Genomic DNA, 23,312 nt, shown 5'->3' with positions numbered 1-23,312 from the left:
ATACCAAAAAAGAGGCAAAAGACAGACTTTGCTCTCAAGTTTACAGTCTAAGGGGGGAGACAACAATGTAAACAGACACATACAAAGCCAGTTGGATATAGGATAAATAAGAAATGATTAAAGGAAGGAAAGCAACACTGGAACTGAGAGGGGGTGGCTAGTGAAGTAAGTTTGGGGAAAGAAAAAATGAAAACAATATTTAAGAAAATTGGGGTACAGTGGAAAGAGCTCTAGATTTGGAGTTAGACGACCTGTGCTTGCTTCCTGGCTCTGTTGCCTAAGGCAACTCTTTTCTTTTTTGTGCCTTAGTTTTCATATTTATAAAACCAGAGTATTGGATTAGGACATCTTAAGTAAAGCCCATTCAGAAGTTGTTGTGTACTCATGGCAAAAATTGGAATTTAAATTGTTGTGGTATGCATGTCATGAGATAAATGCTTATGTATAATAGTAATTGTCGAAATTAAAAATGAAGGTGTAAACCCAGAAGATTACAAATTTGAACCATCTGTACTTTATGATAAATGTTTTTGCATTTGAAAGAAATGAAAAAATTGACAAAGGATGAGGGAAGGTAATATTGAATTCAGAATGGGGTAAAGTTTCAATTTCAGAACCAACTTAGACTCCTTGTTTGCTAACAGAGGGACAATCTACCTCCCCTGAATCTATCTACCTACTCTAGTTGCCCAGAGGTAAGGCAACAGAGGGGCCATTCCTCTCTTTTTATCCTCCCCTTTTTTTTTACCATGTAAACAGGGCAAAAAGTTTGTTTTATTTTGTTTTGGTTTTTAGTATGACAGAAATTTTAAAATGACTGAAGAATTCAATACTGTTTCATTTTAAATTTTTCTGTGTTTATCCAACCTCCTGCATGGCAGTATTTCAGTATTTAGTGACTACTTGCAGAGTTATTTGTCTAGATGAGAAACTTGGCTAACCTTCATTTTCATTTTAGTGCATTTGGGTATGCTGAAGTACAATTTTGACTATTTAAGTGTATAACAAAATTATTTTTTTGGTCAATAAAAAATTAAATATAATAGATGAATACTTTTGGAATTGTTATTGTTTTGTTGTTTTTAAAATAGCATGTATGTCATGACCTGGAAGAATAGAATCATGTCCATTCATTCACATCTAAATCATAGCAGTTTTTCAGACAAAATATGAGTTGAGGGAAAATACAGCAATTCGTTTAGAAGTGTAATTCATTTAGGATCAGATCAGTCCAACAGAAATAGCCAGGAAAAGCTCCTGAGCATTTGGAAAACATTTGTTAAAGGATTCAGCTATACTTCATATTTTTTTTTTAAGTCTTAGATTTTTTTCTTAGCTTAGAAGTCAGTTTGCCTATGAACCTTTGGAATTAAGTGGTTTAATTCAGATAACTTGCTGATGTTCAACTTGTTTGATTTTTACTTTTTTTAGGCGACACCGCTCAGAATGGAGATGGGCAGCTGACCGAGCAGCTATTGTCAGCCGCTGGAACTGGCTTCAGGCTCATGTCTCTGATTTGGAATATCGAATTCGACAACAGACAGATATTTACAAACAGATCCGAGCTAATAAGGTAGGAGATAAATGTGTCTGGTGTTTTTCCTCCCTTTTAAGTCTATTTCTTTTTGACTTTTAATGGCTTTTAACTATGTCAAGAAGACTGGTTAACATGATGTTCTGATACAACAGCTTAATTTGTTTAGTGTATTGTACTCACCATATTGCACAAACACTGTTGATTTAGACGTTAATTTGGACATGTGTTTGGAACATTTTGTTCATCTAGGCTGACAGAGGGAACACAATTATGCAAAGAGGTCACATAATTTAAGCCTGTGATTACCCTTAAATCAAATATCATATATTGTTATTTGTCTCATTACATGGAAAGGAAACTATGTAAAATATTTGGATCTTTATTATTCCATTTTAATATAATCCAATTTTATTGCTGGAAGTGCTCTCTTGCTTCCTTTAGTATCGTATTCATTATTCTCTGTTCTATATTTAATGCCTAGCAAAAATATTTATGCCTAGCAAAAATAATTTAAGCCCACCAGTAATTAGAATGTGGAGTTTTATGAATTTATCTTTATAGGTGGAATAGACTGTTAGAATTTTAAAAATAAATGTATTATTTACTTATAATTAGAATGATGCTGTTTTGTTATTACCTACAGTTGCAAAAAGTTTATGTGTGGGAGAGGCATCACCTTCCTTTTACAGAATAAGGCATGATTGTATATTGTACTATATTAACACAGTGAGATTATCTATAGTCTTCCATTCTTGAAAACATGTTTTTAATCAGCTTAAGTTAGTTGCATAGAAGTGAGAGAGTGTGTGTGCGTGTGTGTATGTGTATGTATATGTTGCTGGGGGTGGGGTTTCCCTGATTAACATCTATTTATGGTTGTTATATCTTTGGGGTCTGTTGTTTAGTTATTAAAATAATTTTAATCAGCCGTCTGTTAAATTTGAGCCTAGTATTTTATGTAAAAGACAATAGCTCTCCTAGGACCATTTTGATACCATTCTCTATTTTTCTATTTAAAAGTACAGAGAATTGCCAAATCATTAGAAAAGTAGTATAAAATCATTCATTAAATTTAATTGAGAGCAATCTATATTTGAGTTTTCTTCTGCTTAGGGCAGAAATTCAAGCAGTCCTAGCATTCTTGACTTTTGTGGATTTACTGAAGATTATGAACAATGGAATTCATGAAGCCATACATACAAAACTTCAAAATAGCTTATAGCTAAATACTGTGAATTTTTATTATGATCATGTGAACTTTCACTTCCAAAAACAAAACTTGGTGAAAGAAGTTTTTCTAACTTATTCAAATATGAATTATCACCAATTAGACTCACCATACAGAATACATTTATGCTTACCCTGAAAGCTCAAGCAGATGCACAGTAATATCTGGTTTCCTTCTCCTTGTAACTCACATCACAATCTGAATGTCTTATTTTTGAGTGTTAAAAATCAGTAATCAAATAGTAATTGCCAGATTTATTAAGAAAAGATTGTCTTAATGGTAGGAAGCATTATAATGGTGATCAGTGTTCCTTTTAAGTTTTGTTTGACTAGTCTCCAAAAATGTCTCAAAGATTGGGGAACAACTTCAGTTTTATTTCTGATTTTATTACCAATTGGCATTATATAAAAATATATGTGAAATATGAATAATTTCCAAATTTATTTCATTTCTTTGTACCTAAATTTTTCATCTTCACTTCTTATTATGGTGAGGTGATTTGTTAAATTTTTTTAATTGTAGGTCCATTCATTCTGAGAATTTCTAGAAAGATACCTAGGAATTGGTTATTCTGAACTTGCTTTTGGCAGTGTTGATAATTCTGGTTTTGTGTATGTCTTAAGTTTTTCTACAGAATGGCAGCAAGAAGGCAGTAACTGGGAATATTATTGCCCACTAAAAAGTATATTCACAAATGTTCAACTTAATTCTATTTTTATACTCCTGTCATCTTTTCTCCAGATGGGGAAACTGACAGGTTTGTGGCACCTTTTGCTATTCTTCTGGGACTAAAATTTTTTAAGAGTGACAGATATCAATTACTGAATTTCATACATGAAAGATATGTAGAGGACACTTTTCCTGTTTCATAATCTGCCATTAGATTAGACAAGAGTTTGCTTCTTTGTGATGAACTTTTACTTTAACCAGCTGAATAAGCAGAGTGGTTGATTCTAGTGCTATTGTGTTTTCCAGTTTTAAAAATGTATTTTAAAGTAATTAGTAGGAAGTAATTTATGCTGAACTAAAGCAACACTTTAAAAAATGGTGTGTATGCATGCCTCCATGTATGTATTCAAGTGTTTTCACTATCTTTCACTTGAATAAGCTTAGTTTTCTAAAGTTCTTGAGATATATCCCCTTTCCTACACTAATTCTGATTTTTATCTTTGAGGGACAACATATCCATTGTATATATGAAAACTATGCAAACTGAAGTTTTAATGGTTACCATAAGCAAATTTATTAGTTGGTGTTTTAAAGAAACATTTCTGTGCTTTGGAGTAAATTTGAAGTAAATTTGGGTTCTCTTAGTTCTTCTTTCCTCTTCCTCTGGTCATTTTTATGAACAATGTTTGAAATGTTAAATTGGGGAGGAAAAAAATGACACTGAAGATCAAAAACATTATGAGAACCAGTATAGTACTGTGGTCTCCTCCATTTCATTAAATAAGAATACTTTTTCTCAGATAAGCAAATGTCAATATAAAATAGCCATATCTTTTGGTTCCTCCATTTACCTAATAATTAACCAATGTGAGTGACTAGGGATAGAAAAATAACAGTGGGGAGGGGGGTAAGGAGTAATTGGGTTAATCTTAAGAAAAGACTCCCCTGCGTTGGGACAAGACACAAAATGCTCTGCACTGTAAAATCGAAAATAAAGTATCTCTCTTTCCATCATTAATTATACTCATATGTGGTATTCTGGGTCCTTGAGAACTGTTTCATAACTGATCCAGTTCATGTTGTTGATCTCAGAGTGCAGCAGAGAAGAGTTTGAAGAGTGTGGAATTGTGTAAAGAACTTTTTTTTCTTAGGAAGAAAGTCAAGAAATTGTCATTTTTCTACCTTTGACTATGAATTTCATTAGTTTATTAGATAAGTTGAAGTACTCTTTAGTTATAAAAATATTTTAGAGACCTTTAGAGACTTTGTAATTCAATACCTTCCTTTTATTTTATGTATTACTCTTCAAATGAGAATTTAAAATTTCTTCTTTCCCTCCTTTCTCTCCCCTTCCTCTCCGTTACAATTTTTGAAATGGTATTTAGGCAGATGTTTTTTAGTATTCTGTGCTATCACAGTGGCTTCTAGTGATAAGCAAAGAATACAAGCCACTATGAGAAAGAAATTCATCCTGGCAACATAAATTTGAACCATAACTAACACCTGGGGTCATTCTTTAGTCTTGGTATGTGAAAAAGCATCTATCAAAGTGGCTTCTGGCTTTTATTAGCAGCAATGTCATGATGTTTTCTCTTAGACTAAAAAATTAGAGATTTTGTTTTTATTTTCTTTTTAATAAAGTTTCGGTTTCTGATAGTGTTTTCCAAAAAGGACTCAATTTATTCTTTGGATTTAGTTGGTCACCTTACCCTTTGAATTTTGATCTTTTGAGATTTTACTGAAGGAAAGTAGATTTCTGGATTCCTCTTAGTGCTAGTGACTCTATAATAACTTGGGGAGTGGGTGCATGGAACAGAGGAAATCTATGTTTTCACTAGTATTTTTATTTTGTTGCTCTAGGACTGTCAGACTAACAGTTTTGGAAATCTTGGAATGCGCCAATCTAGGGCTGCTTAGCTATGGGGGAAGGGGTTGTAGCTGTAGCTCTTCCATAGAACTCTATTAAGTAAGTGTTATTGCTGTCTTGTGACCTTCACATCCTCTGATGACTAAATTCTTTTGCCCAAAGGAAATTGTCAAGGATTTGTTTGATATATACATATATATGTGTGTGTGTAGGTAGGTAGATAGGAAGGCTTTGGACTGTGTGGTGCTAAACTTAATTTAGAGCAAAAAGTTGACTGACTTCAATGTGAATGAGTATTAGCACCTCTTTGAATTTTAAGTACTTAGATGCATACCTCTCCTAAAATCTTTGTGGTAGTGGGAAGAGGACTGGAGTAGAAGTTCAGAGACCTGAGTTTGGAACCTCGTTTTATCACTGACCAGCTTGGACTTAGTTTCCTCAGACATTGGGCTGGATGATTTTTAATATCTTATTTCAATTCTTCTATTTTATTTTTTTCTCAGAGGGGAGGGGTCAAATTTTGGTAATATTGACTTGTTTGAACTGAATTATATATTTTTTTGTAAGTCTTTGATTCCCATCCCTGAAAAGAAAGTGACTCTTCCTACCTTCATTTCCCTTCACTTGAAACTCCTTTGAGAAATGGGCTTGACAGAGAACTCCATTTAAAAAGTATTTTAGCTTCTGCTGGTTGATATCTTAATACTTCACAGCTGCAAGATGCTTCATAGTTTAAGTACTCTTAACAATGGAATAGTTAGCATTATCAAGTCAAGTGAAGAAGCATTTATTAAACACTTATTACATGACAGAACTAATAGTAGATCTGGGAAAGGGGTTATTGCATCAGTCAACAAGCATTTATTAAGTACTTATTGTGTACCAGACACTCTGCTAAGCTGTGGGGACACAGAATGACAGAAGTCAGACCTTGCTGTCAAGGAGCTTACACTCTAATGGGGGAGGAAGAACTCAGCATGCTCGTACCAGTTATGTACAAACAAATTATATAGTAGATAAATTGGAGATAACCAAGGGGAAAACCCTGTCATTCTGAGGGTTCTGAGCCTAGGAGATTTCAGACATGAGGGACAGCTGATAAAAAGCTTGGAAAAGGGAAGGTGGATTGTCTTATGAGGAGGTGTATGTAAATGAAAAGTGAGTGTAAGAAGACTGGTAAAAGAGGAAGAGGCCAAGTTATAAAGAGCTTTAAAAGTCAGAGGATCTTATGTTTGATCCTGGGAGGTAATAGGGAACCATTGAATTTTATTGAATTGGGCGGCGCCATCAAAATTTGTGCTTTGGTAAAATCACTTGGCTAGCTTTGTAATAGGGAGGATCACAAAACACAGAGACCAATTACTACTGTTGCAGTGGTTCCTGTGTGCGATGATAAGGGCTTGCATTAGAATGAGGACAGTGTCAGAAGAGAAAGAGATATTATGAAGGCAAAACTGACACAGCTTGGCAGGTAAATGAAGATAGAGGTTAAAGAGAATGAGGATTTGAGGATGACACATAAAGATTGTGAATCTTGAGTGACTGGAATGGTAGAGATGTTGCCCTTGATAGTAATAGTGAAGGTTAGAAAGAGGAGGGACGATTTTGCAGGGGGAAATAGAATGTAGTATGGGATATGTTGAGCATTCAGCTTGAGGTGGTCAATAGACATTTGAATATTTGAGATTAGATTGAATAGATCTGCATAGAGATGCTAACTGAATGGGGGCATTGACCTCATCAAGTGAAATAATATAAAGAGGGAAGAGAACAGAGCTTAGCATAACCTGGGAGACAACCATATTTCTATGAACTAGGTGAAGATTCAGCCAAAGAGACCAGGAAGGGAACAATTAGCCAGATAAGAAGAAAACTATAGTTATATTTACCAATATTGTTTAAGCATCTTCCTGTTTCAAGACATAAGGAATTGAATGTAGGATGACTGCCTTCCCCCAAGAAGATTTGAATGGCAAGCTATAGTAATCTGACAATTTAAATGTCAACTCAAGAGATTAATAGTAGAGACTACCAGAATGATTGTATACAATATAGTAAAAGTTTATAGTATTGTTAGAAAACTTAAACTTTAACCATATACAAGCAAAGTAAAAGTAGAAAATACATAAGCCATCACTGGTCAAGTGCCACAGTTTTATTGGGTTTAGGAAGTAAGCAATAATGGATAATGGGTTAAGGTTGTTTGGAGGTGCTTCATAAAAGAGAGAGATCTTCCAGAATGAATTAAGTTTAGATAGATTGAGAGAAAATGGTTTTGGATGTGGATAGATGTGAAGATCTGAAGGAATAAAGACAGCATGGTTAGCATGGTATTTATAAGGAGGCTTCCTTGAATAAATGAGAATACTTGTGAGAATAATTGTTAATATTATAAGTGGGTAAATAAAGTATAACTTATTTGTAGGGTGGGAGACAAATGGTGAAGAGAGGAAATTTGTACTTGAACTATTCTGGTTTCTTGAGCAAGAGAGAAAGATAATAGCAGTGTTTTAGAAAAGATGACATAAAAATTCTTGGGAAATTCCTGTTACTCTGGGAGATGATCATCTTTACCTGTACATGGTTTATATGCAAATGGAAAGGGTTTTTTTTTTTTTTTTTTTTTTTGGTCTCAGTCCTGTCTTTTATGAGATCATTTTTGAGAATTAGGCCCCATAATCAAAAGAGTCAGTTTTGGACTATGGAATAAATATTTGTTCCTGGCCTTGTTCTTGGACTTTTGCTTTTGTTTTAAGCTCACTTTTCTGAATGGGCAATGTATATAGTAGTATCCCAAGATGGATAACTACACTACTTCTCAGGAGCAAAGATGTAAGTTTTTGTTTTTCTAAATAATCTTACATTTTCTTTTCTTTCATCCTTTCATCCCACTTTCCAATCAAAGACTAAGGGATTTTAGAGATCATCTCACCTTCCTCCTCATTTAATGGATGAGAAAGTAAAACCTAGAGATTTGAGTGGTCAGGTCATATAGCTAGTTAGTGGCATAGAAAAGACTAGAATCCAGAATTCTTGACTCCCAGCCCAGTGTTTTTTTTTTTCCACTATGCCATGATTTGTAATCTCTCTTTGATTCTTCCAGCCATCTCCTCTGCTCTGAACTGTCCCTGCTCTTGCATTTCATTAAGTTGGACCCATCTAGGAAGTAAGTTTCTCCACTGTTTCTTGATGTTCTCTGCTTTCCAATTTTATGTTTGACCTTAGGAGGGAGTCCAAAACCTTAAATAATAATTGAATTAATTCTAAAGTTTGAAAATAAATTGTGGTCATTGGGGACATAGTTTGAAGGCCCTTGGAGTTGTGAAAGGAGGTGGAGCAGTTTAGTCTGTGATGTACATTTCAGTTGTTATTGGGATAAATTAAACAAAACTATGTATATTAGAACTTTGTTAAGATAATTCCATCTTGTTTTCATGAGGCCCTGGTAAAACTATCTTTGTTTAAATTGTTATGAAGTCTTGTGTCTACTAAATTTACCTCTACTTTTTCTGCCAAAATCGACTTGTTGGCTATGTAGAGGAGCTGTGTGACTTTTTTTTTTCCATGAACTCTGTCTACTGGAAGATGGATTGGGTGCTTTGCTTTTGTCCTTCTTTGTGCTTAGGGGTAAACATTAGTTTGGAAAACTTAAAGCATCTTTTTTTATTGTGGTATTGTTGATTTGTATACATGTTGCAGAGACCTTTCTAGTTCTATTTCACCCAAATACTTCTGTTACTCAAATAACAATTGTCTGAGATGACCATTTGTACCTGTAGTACTAAAAATAATGTGACTCTGGAGCCTCTTTGATAATTATCCATATCACCCATTAACCAAAAGATCTACAGGATTTGTCCACTCAGTTAAAAAAAAGAGTTTAATATAATAAAATCAAGTACTAAATTGCACTGTCTTTCATACGAAAGAGTATATTTGACCTTTAGGGCTGTTGTGTGATAATTACAGAGGACAAGAGAGCTGCCTTTCCATGTAGAGACTGAATGCTTGGTTCTAGATATAGGACTTTAAATGTTGAACATGATTGCTAGTAGACTTCTTGTTTAAATGGTTTGTGTGAGCAAGAAAAATGGCTGTGGGTATGATGAGTTTCTAGAGTGAAACATAAAGAAAAACTTAAATAGAATCATCATTCCCTTTGAGATTGACTATAGGTAAAAATCTGTAAATAATACTCTCTCTCTCTCTCTCTCTCTCTCTCTCTCCCTCCCCCCCCCCCTTTCCCTCCCTCTCTCCCTCCTTCTCTTTTTCTCATCTTCTCTCCTGCAGGGATTGATAGTTCTTGGAGAGGCATCTTCTTCAGAGCACACAGCAGTAGACTCATCCCTTCCCTTTAATACTGAGGTGAAGGCTGAACATGGGACTGATAGACTGGTAAGTACACAGAGTGAGGGGAAGAGGGAAAAGAAATTAATGAAGTTTTGAGTGGTGGTGGTAATTGTCATTCAGTCATTTAGTTAGATCTATGTGAACCCAAGGACTTTTTGTAGCAAAGATCCTGGAGTTTAAAAAGAGACTCAAGGCAATAGCTGTGTGTCCCTAGGCAAGCAATATGCCTCCCTCCCTTCCTCATCTGTCTTGAGTCTCTTTTTAAACTCAGATCTTCCTGGTTCCAAATCCAGAGCTCTATTCAAGGCACCACCCAGTTGCCCCATATTCTCTGTAACTAAGAACATTGTTGACTGAAGGGTAAGAAATATGATCCTGTTGAGTGTTTTGACTCTTCAAGGGACAGGCTTCTTAACATAGGGTATGATCATTGCTCAGAAAACTTCTGTATGTTGGAATAATTTTGTGTGTGTGTGTGTGTGTGTGTGTGTGTGTGTGTGTGTGTGTGTGTGTGTGTGTGTGTGTTTTGTGGGGCAGTGGTGTTAAGTGAGTTGTCCAAGGCCACACAGTTAGAAATGTCAGATCCTCCTAAATCCAGGGCCAGTACTTTGAAGTAAGAAATTAAAAAAAAGAGTACCTCAGTTGAACATGGGAGCTATTTGAGGTTTGCCCTCTCTTATCCCAGAATGTAATTCACAGAATACAAAATAGAAAGAGTTGAAGGAGAACTCAGAGTTCATCTATCTCACACTCAAACAAGATTCATTTTTACAACATATTCAAGAATTGAGCCTTCTAACCTTTGATTAAGGACTTGATAATGAAGGAATTTACCTTCAGATTTACCATCTGAAACAATCCATTTTTTTTTTTTTTTTGGTTAAGACATTTTCTGTATATTAAGCCTAAATTTTCTTTTTTTTTCTTTTTTTTGTATTTAATGTTCTTTCCTCTGATGAAGAAAAAAAATCTAATGTCTCTTCTATGTGATTGTCTTTCATGTATTCAGAGACAATCATAATCTGTGTTGTTAGGTTCCTAGGGTCTTTTAGAAATGCCTGCTTCTCTCTGCCATGCTGCATGTGCCTACACACACACACACACACACACACACACACACACACACACACACAAACAAACGTCTATCTCATTTTGTGCTATCCTCAGTAAATTAAGAAGCTTGATTTGTTTTTGCTAGTCATCTTGGGCACTAACTGTTCTTTAATGTTCTACAATTTCTCCAGGAAGTTCACAGCTTTATAACTTGGACACTCTTATTTTCTTTCTCCTTTTTGGAAATTGAATTAATACATTGCTCTCTTGTTGTTTACTATTATTCAGAGATGAATGTCAGTGTCTGAATAATAACATCTGCCCGTCCCTTGTATACTACAAATCTGATGACTTGGACTCATGTTCTTATTAGCTCCTTAATTTTTTAAAGTTTGATTAACTAGTAGCCATTATTTCCTGCCTTTTCCAGTTTTATGATTATTCTGGTGAGTAAAGAAAATAGAAGCAGAAGAGCTAAATATCTCTGACTTCCCTCTGTTGTAAATTTGCTCTATCTACTCTAAGTAGTGGGCCTATCCCTTCCTGTTTTTCTTTCAATATAGCTTTAAAAAACTAAATGAGGGGAAAACATCCATATTTTTTGTTGCCTTTCACTAACTAGTTTAGCCGTTGTTAATTTATAATGTAATCATGTTTTCAACATTGTTCTTATAAAATTGTTTCTAATTTTCATATTCATATTGTTATCTATGAGTTCCCAGTACATTGACATTGATCCTGTCCAAGTCTACTTTTCCTCATTGATGGCTCAGTGGATCAAGCACTGGCCTTGGAATCAGGAGGACTGGAGTTCGAATCCAGCTTCTGATACTTAACTAGCTATGTGACTTTGGGAAAATTGCTTAATCCTGATTGCCTGACATCTAGGGCCATCTCCATTTGTCCTGATTCATATCTGGCCACTGGACCCAGATGACTGGAGGAGAAAGCAAGGCTGGTAACTTAGCATAGAATCCCCTCCTTCAAATCCAATTCATGTGCTTGTCATGGCATCACTTCCCTGATATCATGGTCTTCTTTGAGAATGAAGGATAGTTATTAGTTCCTCATCATTATTACTTCTATGTCTTGAGAATTTAGTTTTTGAGCATTTCTCATCACTCCTGGGCTGACTTCCCTTATAGGATTTTATTTGCTAGGGTTACACTTTCCTCTAAACACTTTGAAATTTACTCCCTTCAAATCTGCAATTCATTTAAGATACGACCTGATTTTCCTCTCCTCTGTCTTGAATTAAAGGTGTAGTAATTGCTTCTCCCCATGATTCCTGTAATTTATACATTAGCAAGCAACTTTTCCTTGCTGGTAAGAAGCAGATTCAGATCAGAGTTCCTCTATTGGTGTGTGTCTACATTTTAAGAAATGGATTTAGACATATCAAGAAATTATTTGCTCTGTTTTGGGCAAAAAAAGTTATAGTAGATATTTTGATAATTAAAATCCTTTTCATTATTTTATTATGCTTCTGACATGCTTAGGATGATCAGTTTCCTGAACTCATCTCCTTTTTTATCTCTGCCCAGGCAGTCTCATATCAAAAACCATATTTGTTTCTGTTTCTACCTCCATTAATTTTTCTTTTCACCTAAATGCTGGTTAACGTGTTTCTGTGAGCATGCCAGCCCACCTGTATATATAATTCTTTTGTACAGTATTATTAATGGGTGTTCTTTTTATCTCCCCCCCCAAAAAAAATCATTCTATCACTTTTGAACAAAGTATACCCATCCAGAGCTGTATTCCTGAAACAACAAGTCTCAGTAATAACATTTATATATCATCCTAATCTTTTTCCTTAGCACCAGCCCTGTACCACTGTATACCTATTAGATATTTCCCATTGATGTCTCTTATCATTGTCTCAAATTCACCATGCCAGAAATCATTCATTATTTTTCTCTGTCTATCTTTTCTCTGTGCAGGAGGTTGCCCTTCTGCCCTTCTTTTAAGGGCATTACATCTTTCCTGGCACCTCAGGTTTATAGTTTTTGAATCATTTTCAACTCTTCACTCTCAAATCTAATATACTTTATTTTTTTTAAATAAACTCACATAGTCATCTTTTTTTTTTTTCAGTCTCTCATCCCCTCTCATCTGGTGATAATCCCAGTTTCCTCTTAATGAGACTCTTTAATCTCCTTTATTATCCTTCACTCTACCTGTCTGGCTGTCTAAATTTATTTCTAATGTAGAGATCTTAGCATATTGCTCCCCTGTTCAATAAACCCTCCAGCAACTCCCTGTTATCTTCTTCCCCCCTTCACCCCTACCCCCTCAATATTTAAATCCTTTTATGTTTTGGTTTCAATCTATCTTTTCTAGTTTATTATCCATTATTTCTATTTACATATTCTTCATTTTAACCAAAAGAATGTCATATGCTCTCTTTGAGAGTAGAAATTTATTTATTTTTGTATCTTTCTTTCTTTTGACAGTTCAAGGCACATACTTAGTGTTTAATCAGTGCTTCTTGGATGGATTGTTACCTATATCACATATTTTTATGTTCCGATAAGTGTCCTTGAATTGGATCTTGTGAATTTCTGGTTTTTACTGTTCTTTGCCCTATATTTATAACTACTTTCTTTGCTGTCTTGCTTGATGATTTTATATGATAGTTTATTTTTTCCAGCTATATGCAAAGGTGGTTTTCAACAATTATTTTTTGCAAGGTTTTGAGTTTAACGTTTTTCTCCCTTCCTCCCCCTTCCCCTTGACAGAAGACAATCTAAGAGACTGTAACATATGTTAAACATAATGTTGTGAAAGAAGAATCAAATCGAAACCTATCCTTTTTTTTTTTTTGAATTTGAAATTCTTTTAATTAGACTTGCAAAAATTTCAGGCTAAATTTTCACCATAACTTTTCTTAAAGCACAACAATCTTCACTGCAACAATCTTCTTAACCAGCTATTTGATCCTCAAATCCTATTTCCTTCTGAAATGTTTGTTTTTAAATTGGCAAAAACCAATTACCACCCATGCCCAATATAATAGCTGTATGCATCACCAAAATCAGATTTTTAAATTTCTTGTCTAAAACTTTGATGTTAAACTTTTTTTTAGAGGGTAGGTAATATTTTTGCTCAGAAGAGTCACCAGAGAGAGATAGTTGTAATGACATTGGGCATTCTCTATCACATTTTGGAGGCCTACTCTCAAAAAGGTAGCAAAACCATTTGGATTGATTCTTTATTTTGATACCAGTATGAACTTATTTAAAACACACAGTTTTTTATGTTTTGGTCCCATCGCTCAACCACCCCCCCCTTCCCCCCCATTATTAAATGTAAAGATAACTTCTTCTCTTTTATATATCTTAATTGCTACTTCATCTAGTCAGTGGAACTTTGTATTTCAGTACTTGATTTATTGATCTTTGTTATATAATAGTTTATTTAGGTCTTAAAAAATGAAATCATCCCATTTTTTTAGGCTATGCAGTTGAACATAATATGTTGCTTTTCTTCCAAAATCAAATTGAAAGAACTAATAGGATTATTAAAAGGAAGAAGTTCCAGTTAGCTATAATGTTGAGGAAATAAGGACTATTTAGGGATTTAAATTTTTTTTTTTTAAATTTCTTCCTCTTTTAATCATTTTTTTTCCTGCTAGTTGAGATTTGAAGCTATTCATCATTTGTTAAAGAGAAATGCTTTGGGAAGTATAAGAGATGCCCAAACCTATATGCTCACAGGAACCGTATTTCTTTTGTAATTGCCTATTACTTGTCAATGAAGTGACTACCTCTTCCTGTTTTTTCAAGTTTCTTTTTTTTGAATCAGTTATATTGAAAAGCTACTGGGACTTATTTAGTAGCTTTTATCTCATTCATTATAATGAAAATAGCTTGACTCTTTATTAGAATGCTTAGTCTTCTATCTTCTAAAGTAGTAAATCTTTCTGTTTACACTCCTGAATTTTATGAATTTCTTATTTTGATGACTACACATTAGTTTTCTTAGATGGTTCCTTTGGTTGAAGGAATTAAGGGTGGGAATACAATAATATGTTTTGATTCCATGAGGATGATGCACTGATCTATATCTAGAAAAAGCTGAAGAGATTTTTGGTTTATGGGTCTGTGTGTGTGTGTGTGTGTGTGTGTGTACACATATATAAAATAATGTAGTAAAAAGGGTTTTAAAACTTGGTCTTATTGGGGAGATATTTGCAGAGAATAGGCCAGCTTTTCTCTCCCTTAGAGACTATTGCATAGTTTTTGACTCAGATCAATGTGTTTTTGTTCATAGAGTTCCTAACATTTTTGTTCCATACCTTCTTCAGATCACTGTGGAGATAATCAAAAGGGTAACAAAAGACTGGGGATTTCTCAAAAGTATACTCAAAATTCATGTCACTGCCATTATTATTTCTATTAAGTCTGATGTGTTGGCATTTGTATTTACTTTTGTTGCTTAGTGAGAGAACATTTATTCCATGTATGTTCATGGAATATATAAGGATTCTCTTCCTTTTTGAGGAGAAGGACATACCATTCGTTTCCCTGAAGTCATGAGATCTTGAAGTTTAGCTTATAGTGAAATGTTTGAAAGAAAGAGGTGAGGTAGCACAGTGTAGGGAAGGTTTTGTTTCTTCTTGGTAATCCAGTAATATATAGGCAGGTTAAGACTGGGAGCTTTTATAGCAGGTCCTGGATGTTAAATCAATGTCCAGTATTAACAAAACACTATTTAGGCCAGTTTAAAAAAAAAACAAACGATCACTAGCAAACCAAATTTTCTAAAGTATGATGATAAGACTTCTAAGTTTCCAGATGCTTGTTCTTTGGAGACAGCTAGGTGGTGCAGTAGTTATAGAGTGCTGAACTCAGGAAGATCTGAGTTCAAATTTTCTGGCAGACACTTCATTCCCAAGGTTTTTATGAAGATAAAATGAGTATGTGTAGAAAGTGCTTAATAAGCTTTAAATTATTTTATACACACATTATTATTATTATTGTTGTTGTTGTTGTTATTATTACTATTATCTCATCATCATTATATGTTGATAACCACAAAAATATCTTAAATTTGCTTTTCTGCATAATGTGATACTCTGTGAACTATATATTTGTTGAATGAATGAATGAAATCAAAGTACTTTCACATAATTTGCCATTTTACTCTCATTCCCCAAAGTTAGTGAGGAAGACCCTTAATTATACTTGTAGAAATTTAGATACATGATAGTGGCAGTTAAGTCTAGAACTTGTCTTGTAACTCCTTATTAATTAAAGTCAAAGAATCTTTATATGGTTAGGTTCTACAGGTCCTTCTCTTTATGCATTTTTAAGAAAGAAAGGGAACCTTGATATTAACAGAAGAACTAACCAAAGTATTTATTTTCCCAGTAATAGTGAGATAACTCAGAAAGAATTATGTTCAGTTTCATATACTTTTATTTTAAGCAACTGTAAATGGAACTCTACTGGTATAGAATAATAGCTTTCTGTGTTGATGGAGTATCTAAGAAAATGAAATAATATAGGTATAGATATAGATATATTTTTTTAATTTTTTTGCAAGGCAATGGGGTTAAGTGGCTTTCCCAAGGCCACACAGCTAATTTTAATTATTAAGAGTATGAGTCCAAATTTGAATTCGGGTACTCCTAACTACAGGGCTGGTGCTTTATCCACTGCACCACCTAGCTACCCCAAAATAATAGATTATTGATTAAAATGACATGATCCTAAGTAAACTGAGTAAATGAAAAATTCTATGAGTAGGAGAGATCCTATTTCCTTACCCCCAACAAGTTTTGTGTGTTCTGAAACTAATATGACACAATGGATAGAACACCAGACCTGGAGTCAGGAAGTCTCATCTTCCTGAGTTCAAGTATAGCGTCAGATACTTAATAGATATGTGACCCCAAGCAAGTCACTTTGCTCTGTTTGCCTTGGTTTCCTTATTTATAAAAGTAACTGGAGAAGGAAATAGCAATCCACTCCATTATCTCTGCTCAGAAAGCCCAAATAGAGTCATGAAAAGTTGAACAGAACTGAAATGATTGAACAACAAATGACTCACATATGTGTATACTTCCAATATACTTTCAGTTTGAACAAGACCAGGTAGCACTATAACTTGGACCCATGGTGGGGAAAAAAAACACCTCCTCGGAATCAGACTCTTTCTTCTAACTTATTTCCTGAGGAAGGTTAAAGGCATTCTGAGGGTTTCCTTTTTTATTCTGATTTGATCTGGATTAGGATGGTTACTGATTTTAAAAAGAGGATTATTTCACATGATTTAAAAAAAATTGAATTGCATTCTGAGTTTTTTTTTTTTAAGCACACGTACTTGGTTCTCTTATGTTCACTATTCAAATCTATTTTGACCATTTCAGAGAATGAGAAGGTTGATTCTTTTGGAAGAGGGGTGGGGGGGAGTAAGGGTGGTTTGTGAGATGGAATTACAGGTATATCTATAATCTGCTGGTAAATGAGCCGCTTCATCTCCCACCCCCACCCCCTCAGCTTTGTCCTTCAGTCAAGAAGGACACATATTGGGAGTGTATTTTTATGAACATTATGAATGTTTTCATAATGATATTTTTTGTTAGCATTTGTTAAAATTATGGGATTGGGATGGGGGAGAAAGTGGAGAGGTTTAAATTCCTAGATCCCTTTTCCAGATTTATTGGAAATTTTAATGTTCATATCATCCATTATTTGAAAACATAAGTGATCTAAAGCTAAAATAGTTATTCAATCTTTTTATGTGAATTTAACATTTTTGATGCCTTCATTCAAATTTCATGACCCCATCCATGCCTTGTATAATAACTTTTGCTACTATAACTGAACCAGAAGAACAGAAAATACTCATCCCTCTGGATTGTTTCATTTTTTTAACTTTTTATTAGAGGCTACTTACATAAAACCCCAGGCTTGCTATCAGGAACCTTGTTGAAATAAACTCAGACTCTTGCTCCATTTTGATGCTGGGTGAGATTCTTCACCTATAAAATATGAACAATAAGAGTAAATATTTAATATTTTTAATGTTTGTAAAGCTCTTGGCAAAATTTGCACAATCTTATTTAGTCCTCAGTTATACTCTATAAGAGGGAAATCTCAGTGCCCAACTAATAAGGTCCAATTGTAGACTTGGATTCATTGTTTCTTATTAGTATGCGATGCAGGGAGAATTTCCTAGTGATTGAACAGGTTGTGTTATTTATTTTTTTTTCTCCTTCAGTGGCCAAGTAACTACTAGGACAAGCAGGCAAAAATCTTTTTTTAGAATACATATGTGAAAATATTAAAGGAATGTTTCTCTGCTTTCCACATTATCAGAGAAAACAGTGTTCTTGGTGACAAAGATTCGAAGAATGACTTTACAGTTGATGGGAAGGAAAAATCTGAAGATACAGAAAAATATCCTGAATGTATCATGATATTGGGGAGCAGAAAAAAAATGACATGGGAACAAAGGGAACTTGGCTGTTTGAACTTTAGATTGAGAGGTGAAGTCAAGCAAAATTGGCATCAGAAGGGACATCATCTAGTAGTAGTGATGATAGAAATGGGAATTTGTGAGAGGAGAAGCACCAGGTTGAAATAGTAGAGGGGGCAGATTTAGTCTTGATATAAAGGGGGAAAAAACTTTGTATGTGTGTTGTGCTGTTAAAAAAGTAGATTTTGCTGGCTTTGCAGGTGTAGAAAATTGATTTCACTAGAGTTCAGTAAACAAAGATAGGATGACCATTCAGATTGTTTTAGAAGGGATTCTTGATAGATGACCTGTTGTGATTGTCATTCTTATTATTTCTAAACAAAATGGTATTTAGATATTGAGGTTTTATTGTTCAGTTGTTTAAATATGTTCACTCAAATGACTTGTCTAGAGATAGAGAGAAATGTAGGTTCCTTTGTGGGTTTTCATCTCATTTGTTGTCTGATGTGATTGGGGGGGGGTGTTGAAATAGAAGTTCCCAACTGAAGATGAACTATATTGTACTGAACATTAGGTGGTATTGAAACTTGAATTATTTGATAATGGGTTTTCAAGTTTTTACATTGAACTAGATATTTGTAAGGTCATACTACATTGAACAGAGAAGGATAAGAGACTTGCTAGAATGTCTATAGTGTTTCTGATTTGACTTGACTGCTGACATCAACTCTATTACCTACCTACTTGATGACTATTAACATTCTTTGCTTTGTGTCTTCCTTCCCCTACTCAGAAACTTAATGTCTTAGATTTGTACAGGATTTAATTTCCATTATCTTATTTGATCCAGAAGTTGAATCTGTTTTATGGCAAGTCTGTGCCACTTTGGGACACATGTGGTCTACGTTTTCCATTCCACTTAATCTAAAATCTTTAGTTTTTGTTCCTGAAATATGATTTAAGGGGTATTTCTCAAACCTTTCCACCACTCCAGTAGATTTCTGTATTTATTTGTACTATATGTTTGAGGTGGTGGTGGTGGGGGGGATAAAAACCCAGTACCAAAACATTTGACAAATTTAATTTATTAGGTGCTTGCAGTTTATAGATATTATAAAAGCTATGACTAAGCCCTATAATCCCTTCAGTTCCCTGTTCTGTGTCCCTCTTCCATTTCTCAACCAAATTGTTAGGAAAAGCCCTTTATACTTACTGCTTCCACTAACTTTCTTCTCACTGACTTCCCAACTTTGTAATCTTACTTCTTCTTTTGTCACTTTAACTGAAACTCTTTGAAAAATTATCAGTGATTTATTTTCCTAATCTAATGTTTGTCAATCCTAATCCTTGTTGATCTCTCTACTTCATTTGAATCTGCCCTTTCCTTCTGGCTTCGCTTTCTTCTGTGGGTTTTCAGGCCTTTGTTTTTTCCTCTTCCTACTTCCTATTTTGCTGGTTTATTCATAGTTTCATGGTCTCTGACTTAGGTTGATCTCAGATCTCTCTCTTGGTCTCTCTTTTCTCTTTACACTATCTTGGCAACTTTATTACTCCTCTGGATTTAGTTATCATTTCTGTACAAATTACTCCCAGATCTATATTTCTCACTTCATTCTCTCTCCTGAACTTTTTTATTGTGTCATGATATCCATTATTCTCCTTTCACACAAGTGGCATCTTTATTAAGGCTAACTCTACCACCTCTTTCCTGGACTGTGGAAATGATCTTTTGATTCTTTTCCCTTCTTTCTCCTGTCTCCTCGTGCAAGTCCATTCACTTCGCAGCTGACAAAGTAATTTTTCTAAAACTGAGCTGACCATGCCACTTTCTTACTCAGTAAACTCTAGTTGTTCTCTACTTGCCCTTGGTTAAATCTCAAACCCCTTTGTTTGACTTTTCTAACCCTTCAAAACCTGGCCCCAATTTTTTAAAACATTTCATTCTATATTTTGAGATCCAGCTACACTGAATTTCCTTTTGTAACTTAAATAGGATGTTCTATGTTTTTGTTTTAACCATATGTACCATGTCTGATATTCACTCCTACCTCTTTTTACCTCATTGTCTGTCCCTTTTACTTAGGCTTATCTCAAAAACCCCTGCTTTTTTCCTTGCTCTCTAATTTCCTCATAATAATTTTATAAAACTCTTTTGCATGCATGCGTGCATAAACACATAAGTTGTCTTCCCTGTAAATATTTAAGTTTCTTGAGAGTAGTGATTATTTCATTCTTCATTTGTACAGGTTAGTATATGGAATGCTCTTGGGTTTTGGGATAAGAGGTTAAATTTATGTTTAGCTATGTCATTGCTTCCACCCTTTTGAATTGTCAGATCTTGCCAATTCTACCTCTATGAGATCTTTCGTATCTTTTATTCTCTTTTTCAGACAGCCAATAGCTTAGTTCAGGACCTCATAACCTCTTTTCTGAGTTTTCCTGGACTTTTCCTATGTGTGTTTCTTTGGGAATTCAGTGGGTTGGAAGTGACAACATGGATTAACATAACATATATACTTTATATAACTTTGTAAAGACCAGGTAGACTGACTTTTGGTGTATAACCCAAATTTCATTATAGAGGATATATTGATAGTTTAGTACAAGAATATTTTTCTTGACAAGCAAAATTGAAATGAAAAAAACCTTAAATGTTGAGGTTAAAAGTATGCCATTGTTGCAGCTATTCAGAACTCACTGTTAAATTTAGCAAGTACATATTTTCTGTGTACTGTTTTCAAGACACTAGGTTAGTTCCTGGGGATACAAATATAAAAAATAAGTCTTTATTCTCACGGAGCTTATATTCTACTGGAATAGGATTCTTGACTTTTGTCCACTGAACTTCTTAAAAAATATATTTTGATAATTGTTGCAATATAAATGATTTCCTTGGTGTGTTTTTTTCCCCAGTTAAAAATACTTTTCTGAGTAGTCCATAGGTTTTACCAAAGGAGTGCTCTCTACACTTGAGGTTGGGGAGATCAGGAAAGGCTTCATTTAATGGGTGGCACTTGAACTAAGTTTTGATGGAAGGTAGGGATTTGAAGAGGAAGAGTTAAGAGAAGTACCTTCTAAAAGCATGAAGTACAGGCTATGTAAAAAAATTAAGATTTCTTATGCTTCAGTGTTGATGAGAGAATATTTTTGATTATTTTTCAGACTATACAAACCAACTGATATGCACTGACATTTAATGGACACTGCCCTTTTAGGTTCACTTGTTTGTCAGTGATCTGATCACAGAATCATAGTTAATAAAAGAACATAGATCTAGAGTAGGAAAGAACCATGAAAACTATTGAGCACAACTTGAGTTAAGTGATTTCTTTCATTACAGAGCTTGTAACTCTGTGAGGTAGAAGTTTAACGTGAATCTTCTTAACTCCAAGTTCAGTGCCCTCTCCAGTACTTTACATGAGTCTTTGAACAGAAGAGAACCTCAAAATAAGACATTTATTTATATATATTTCTGCTAATAACATTGACATTTTCTAAGCATTCACTATAGCCTCAGATGATGCCAAACATTGGGGCTATAAAAAAGAGCAAATCATATATTTGGGTTTGGGAGACTTGAATCACTCATTCACCTAACTGTCCACCTCCTCAGTACCCTTCCTCTCCATTTCCATAATCCTAATAAAAATTAGAAAATGATTAAATATAGATATTGAACAGAGTGATCTATGAAATTCAAAGATGAATAGATGGTTATCTAGAAGGAGTAATAGGGTGTAAGACTCACTCTATATACCTCAATTGATATATGGTCAAAGGATATGAATATGAATCAAAATATAGAAGCTCTTTTTTTTTTTTTTTGGATGAAAGAACTGGAAATTGAGACAATGCCCATCTATTGCTGAACAAATTGTGGTATATAATTGTTATTGGAATGCTATTTTCTATTAAAAATGACAAAGTGGATAGTTTTAGAAAAAACTTGGAAAGACATAGGAATTAATACAAAATGAATTGAGAACATCATACCTGATAACAGCAATATTGTCAAATCTGGCCTGGGACCCTTAATAATTACTAAGCTGTGTGACCTTGAGTAAGTCACTTAACCCCACTGCCTTGCAACCCCCCCCCAAAAAAACCCAAAACAAAACCCAGCAATATTGTAACAAAAGGCTTAACCACCTTGATTAATACAACAATCTATGATAATTCCAAAGCATTCTTGGATTCTTGATTAAAAATGCTGTCCACCTCCATTTAGAAAACTGATGGTCTCAGTGCAGATGAAGCATAGCCCCCCCCCCCTTTAATTTTCCTTTCCCTCTCCCCCCTCAACCATGGCTAATCTGGAAATTTTTTTTATTACTTTACATGTATAATTGATATTATTTCTTCTTTTCTCAGTGGCTAGGTGAAGGAATGGAAGAAATTTGGAAATCAGAATTTTAAAAAATGTTAAAGCTCAATTGGGGGAAAAAAAGTGACTTCAGATGAGAGGGCATCTGATCTAAACTTTGGAGAGGAAGACTGTCAATTATTGAAGATTGAGGGGTAACCACAGTAAAATTTTAAAGTCCTTGGGTCTGAAGAGCAAAATGAAATTGGAAAACATTCATTGGGCTAGATGTAGAGTGCTAATCAGAAAAGACATGGTGGTGATGATGCAGCCTGAATGTCAAGAGGCTTGGAAAAGTGTAAGATGTTTGTAGTTTCCCATTAGGTGATTGAAGCCTTTGTGGGTTTTTTAGTAATGTGATCAGACCCTCAGTGGCAGGTTACTTTAACAGCTATATGAAAGATATATTGAAAAGACAAATAATTGGAAGAACTAAGACCAGGTGGAAGATATTGTAGTAGGTATTTGCATGGAAGTAGAAAGTAGATAGTTTTCAGGAGGTGGCACTGGTAGAAGTTGGCATCTGATGGGATTTGAAAACTAAGGAAGAGAGATGGAGAAGAGGGTAGAATGGTTTTGAATTTTTGAGCCTTGGTGACTGGTACCATGATTTTGGAAGAATATTTGAAGTGTTTATTTTGGGATGTAGTGAGTTTGAAGAGATGATGGGGCAGCTAGGTAGGAATGTTTAAATGGAAGTTATTTGCACTTGACAGAATTAATCTGAGAGAGAAAGTGGAGAAGGACATTTGAAAGTCATCTGCATAGAGAGGATTCAATATAATTCAAATCTTTTCCATATTCTGTCAAGTGCTAA

At 34.4% G+C, this 23,312-nt stretch overlaps 1 protein-coding gene across 4 annotated transcripts in view; it reads left to right on the top strand.

Moving 5' to 3' along the window:
- KANSL1 (KAT8 regulatory NSL complex subunit 1) overlaps positions 1-23,312 on the top strand; it is a 200,560-nt gene that overhangs the window by 152,499 nt on the left and 24,749 nt on the right. For all 4 annotated transcript variants that reach the window (XM_074224396.1, XM_074224393.1, XM_074224395.1 and 1 more), the window contains exons 4-5: positions 1,432-1,573; positions 9,592-9,696. In XM_074224396.1, the coding sequence (XP_074080497.1) occupies positions 1,432-1,573; positions 9,592-9,696 (247 nt within the window). The remainder of the gene's footprint in view (positions 1-1,431; positions 1,574-9,591; positions 9,697-23,312) is intronic.

This window comes from Macrotis lagotis, chromosome 2, assembly GCF_037893015.1.
Source record: "Macrotis lagotis isolate mMagLag1 chromosome 2, bilby.v1.9.chrom.fasta, whole genome shotgun sequence".
Taxonomy (NCBI): Eukaryota; Metazoa; Chordata; class Mammalia; order Peramelemorphia; family Peramelidae; genus Macrotis; species Macrotis lagotis.
The sequence above is the reverse complement of the archived record's forward strand: the minus strand, read 5'-3'. Positions and strand labels throughout refer to the sequence as shown.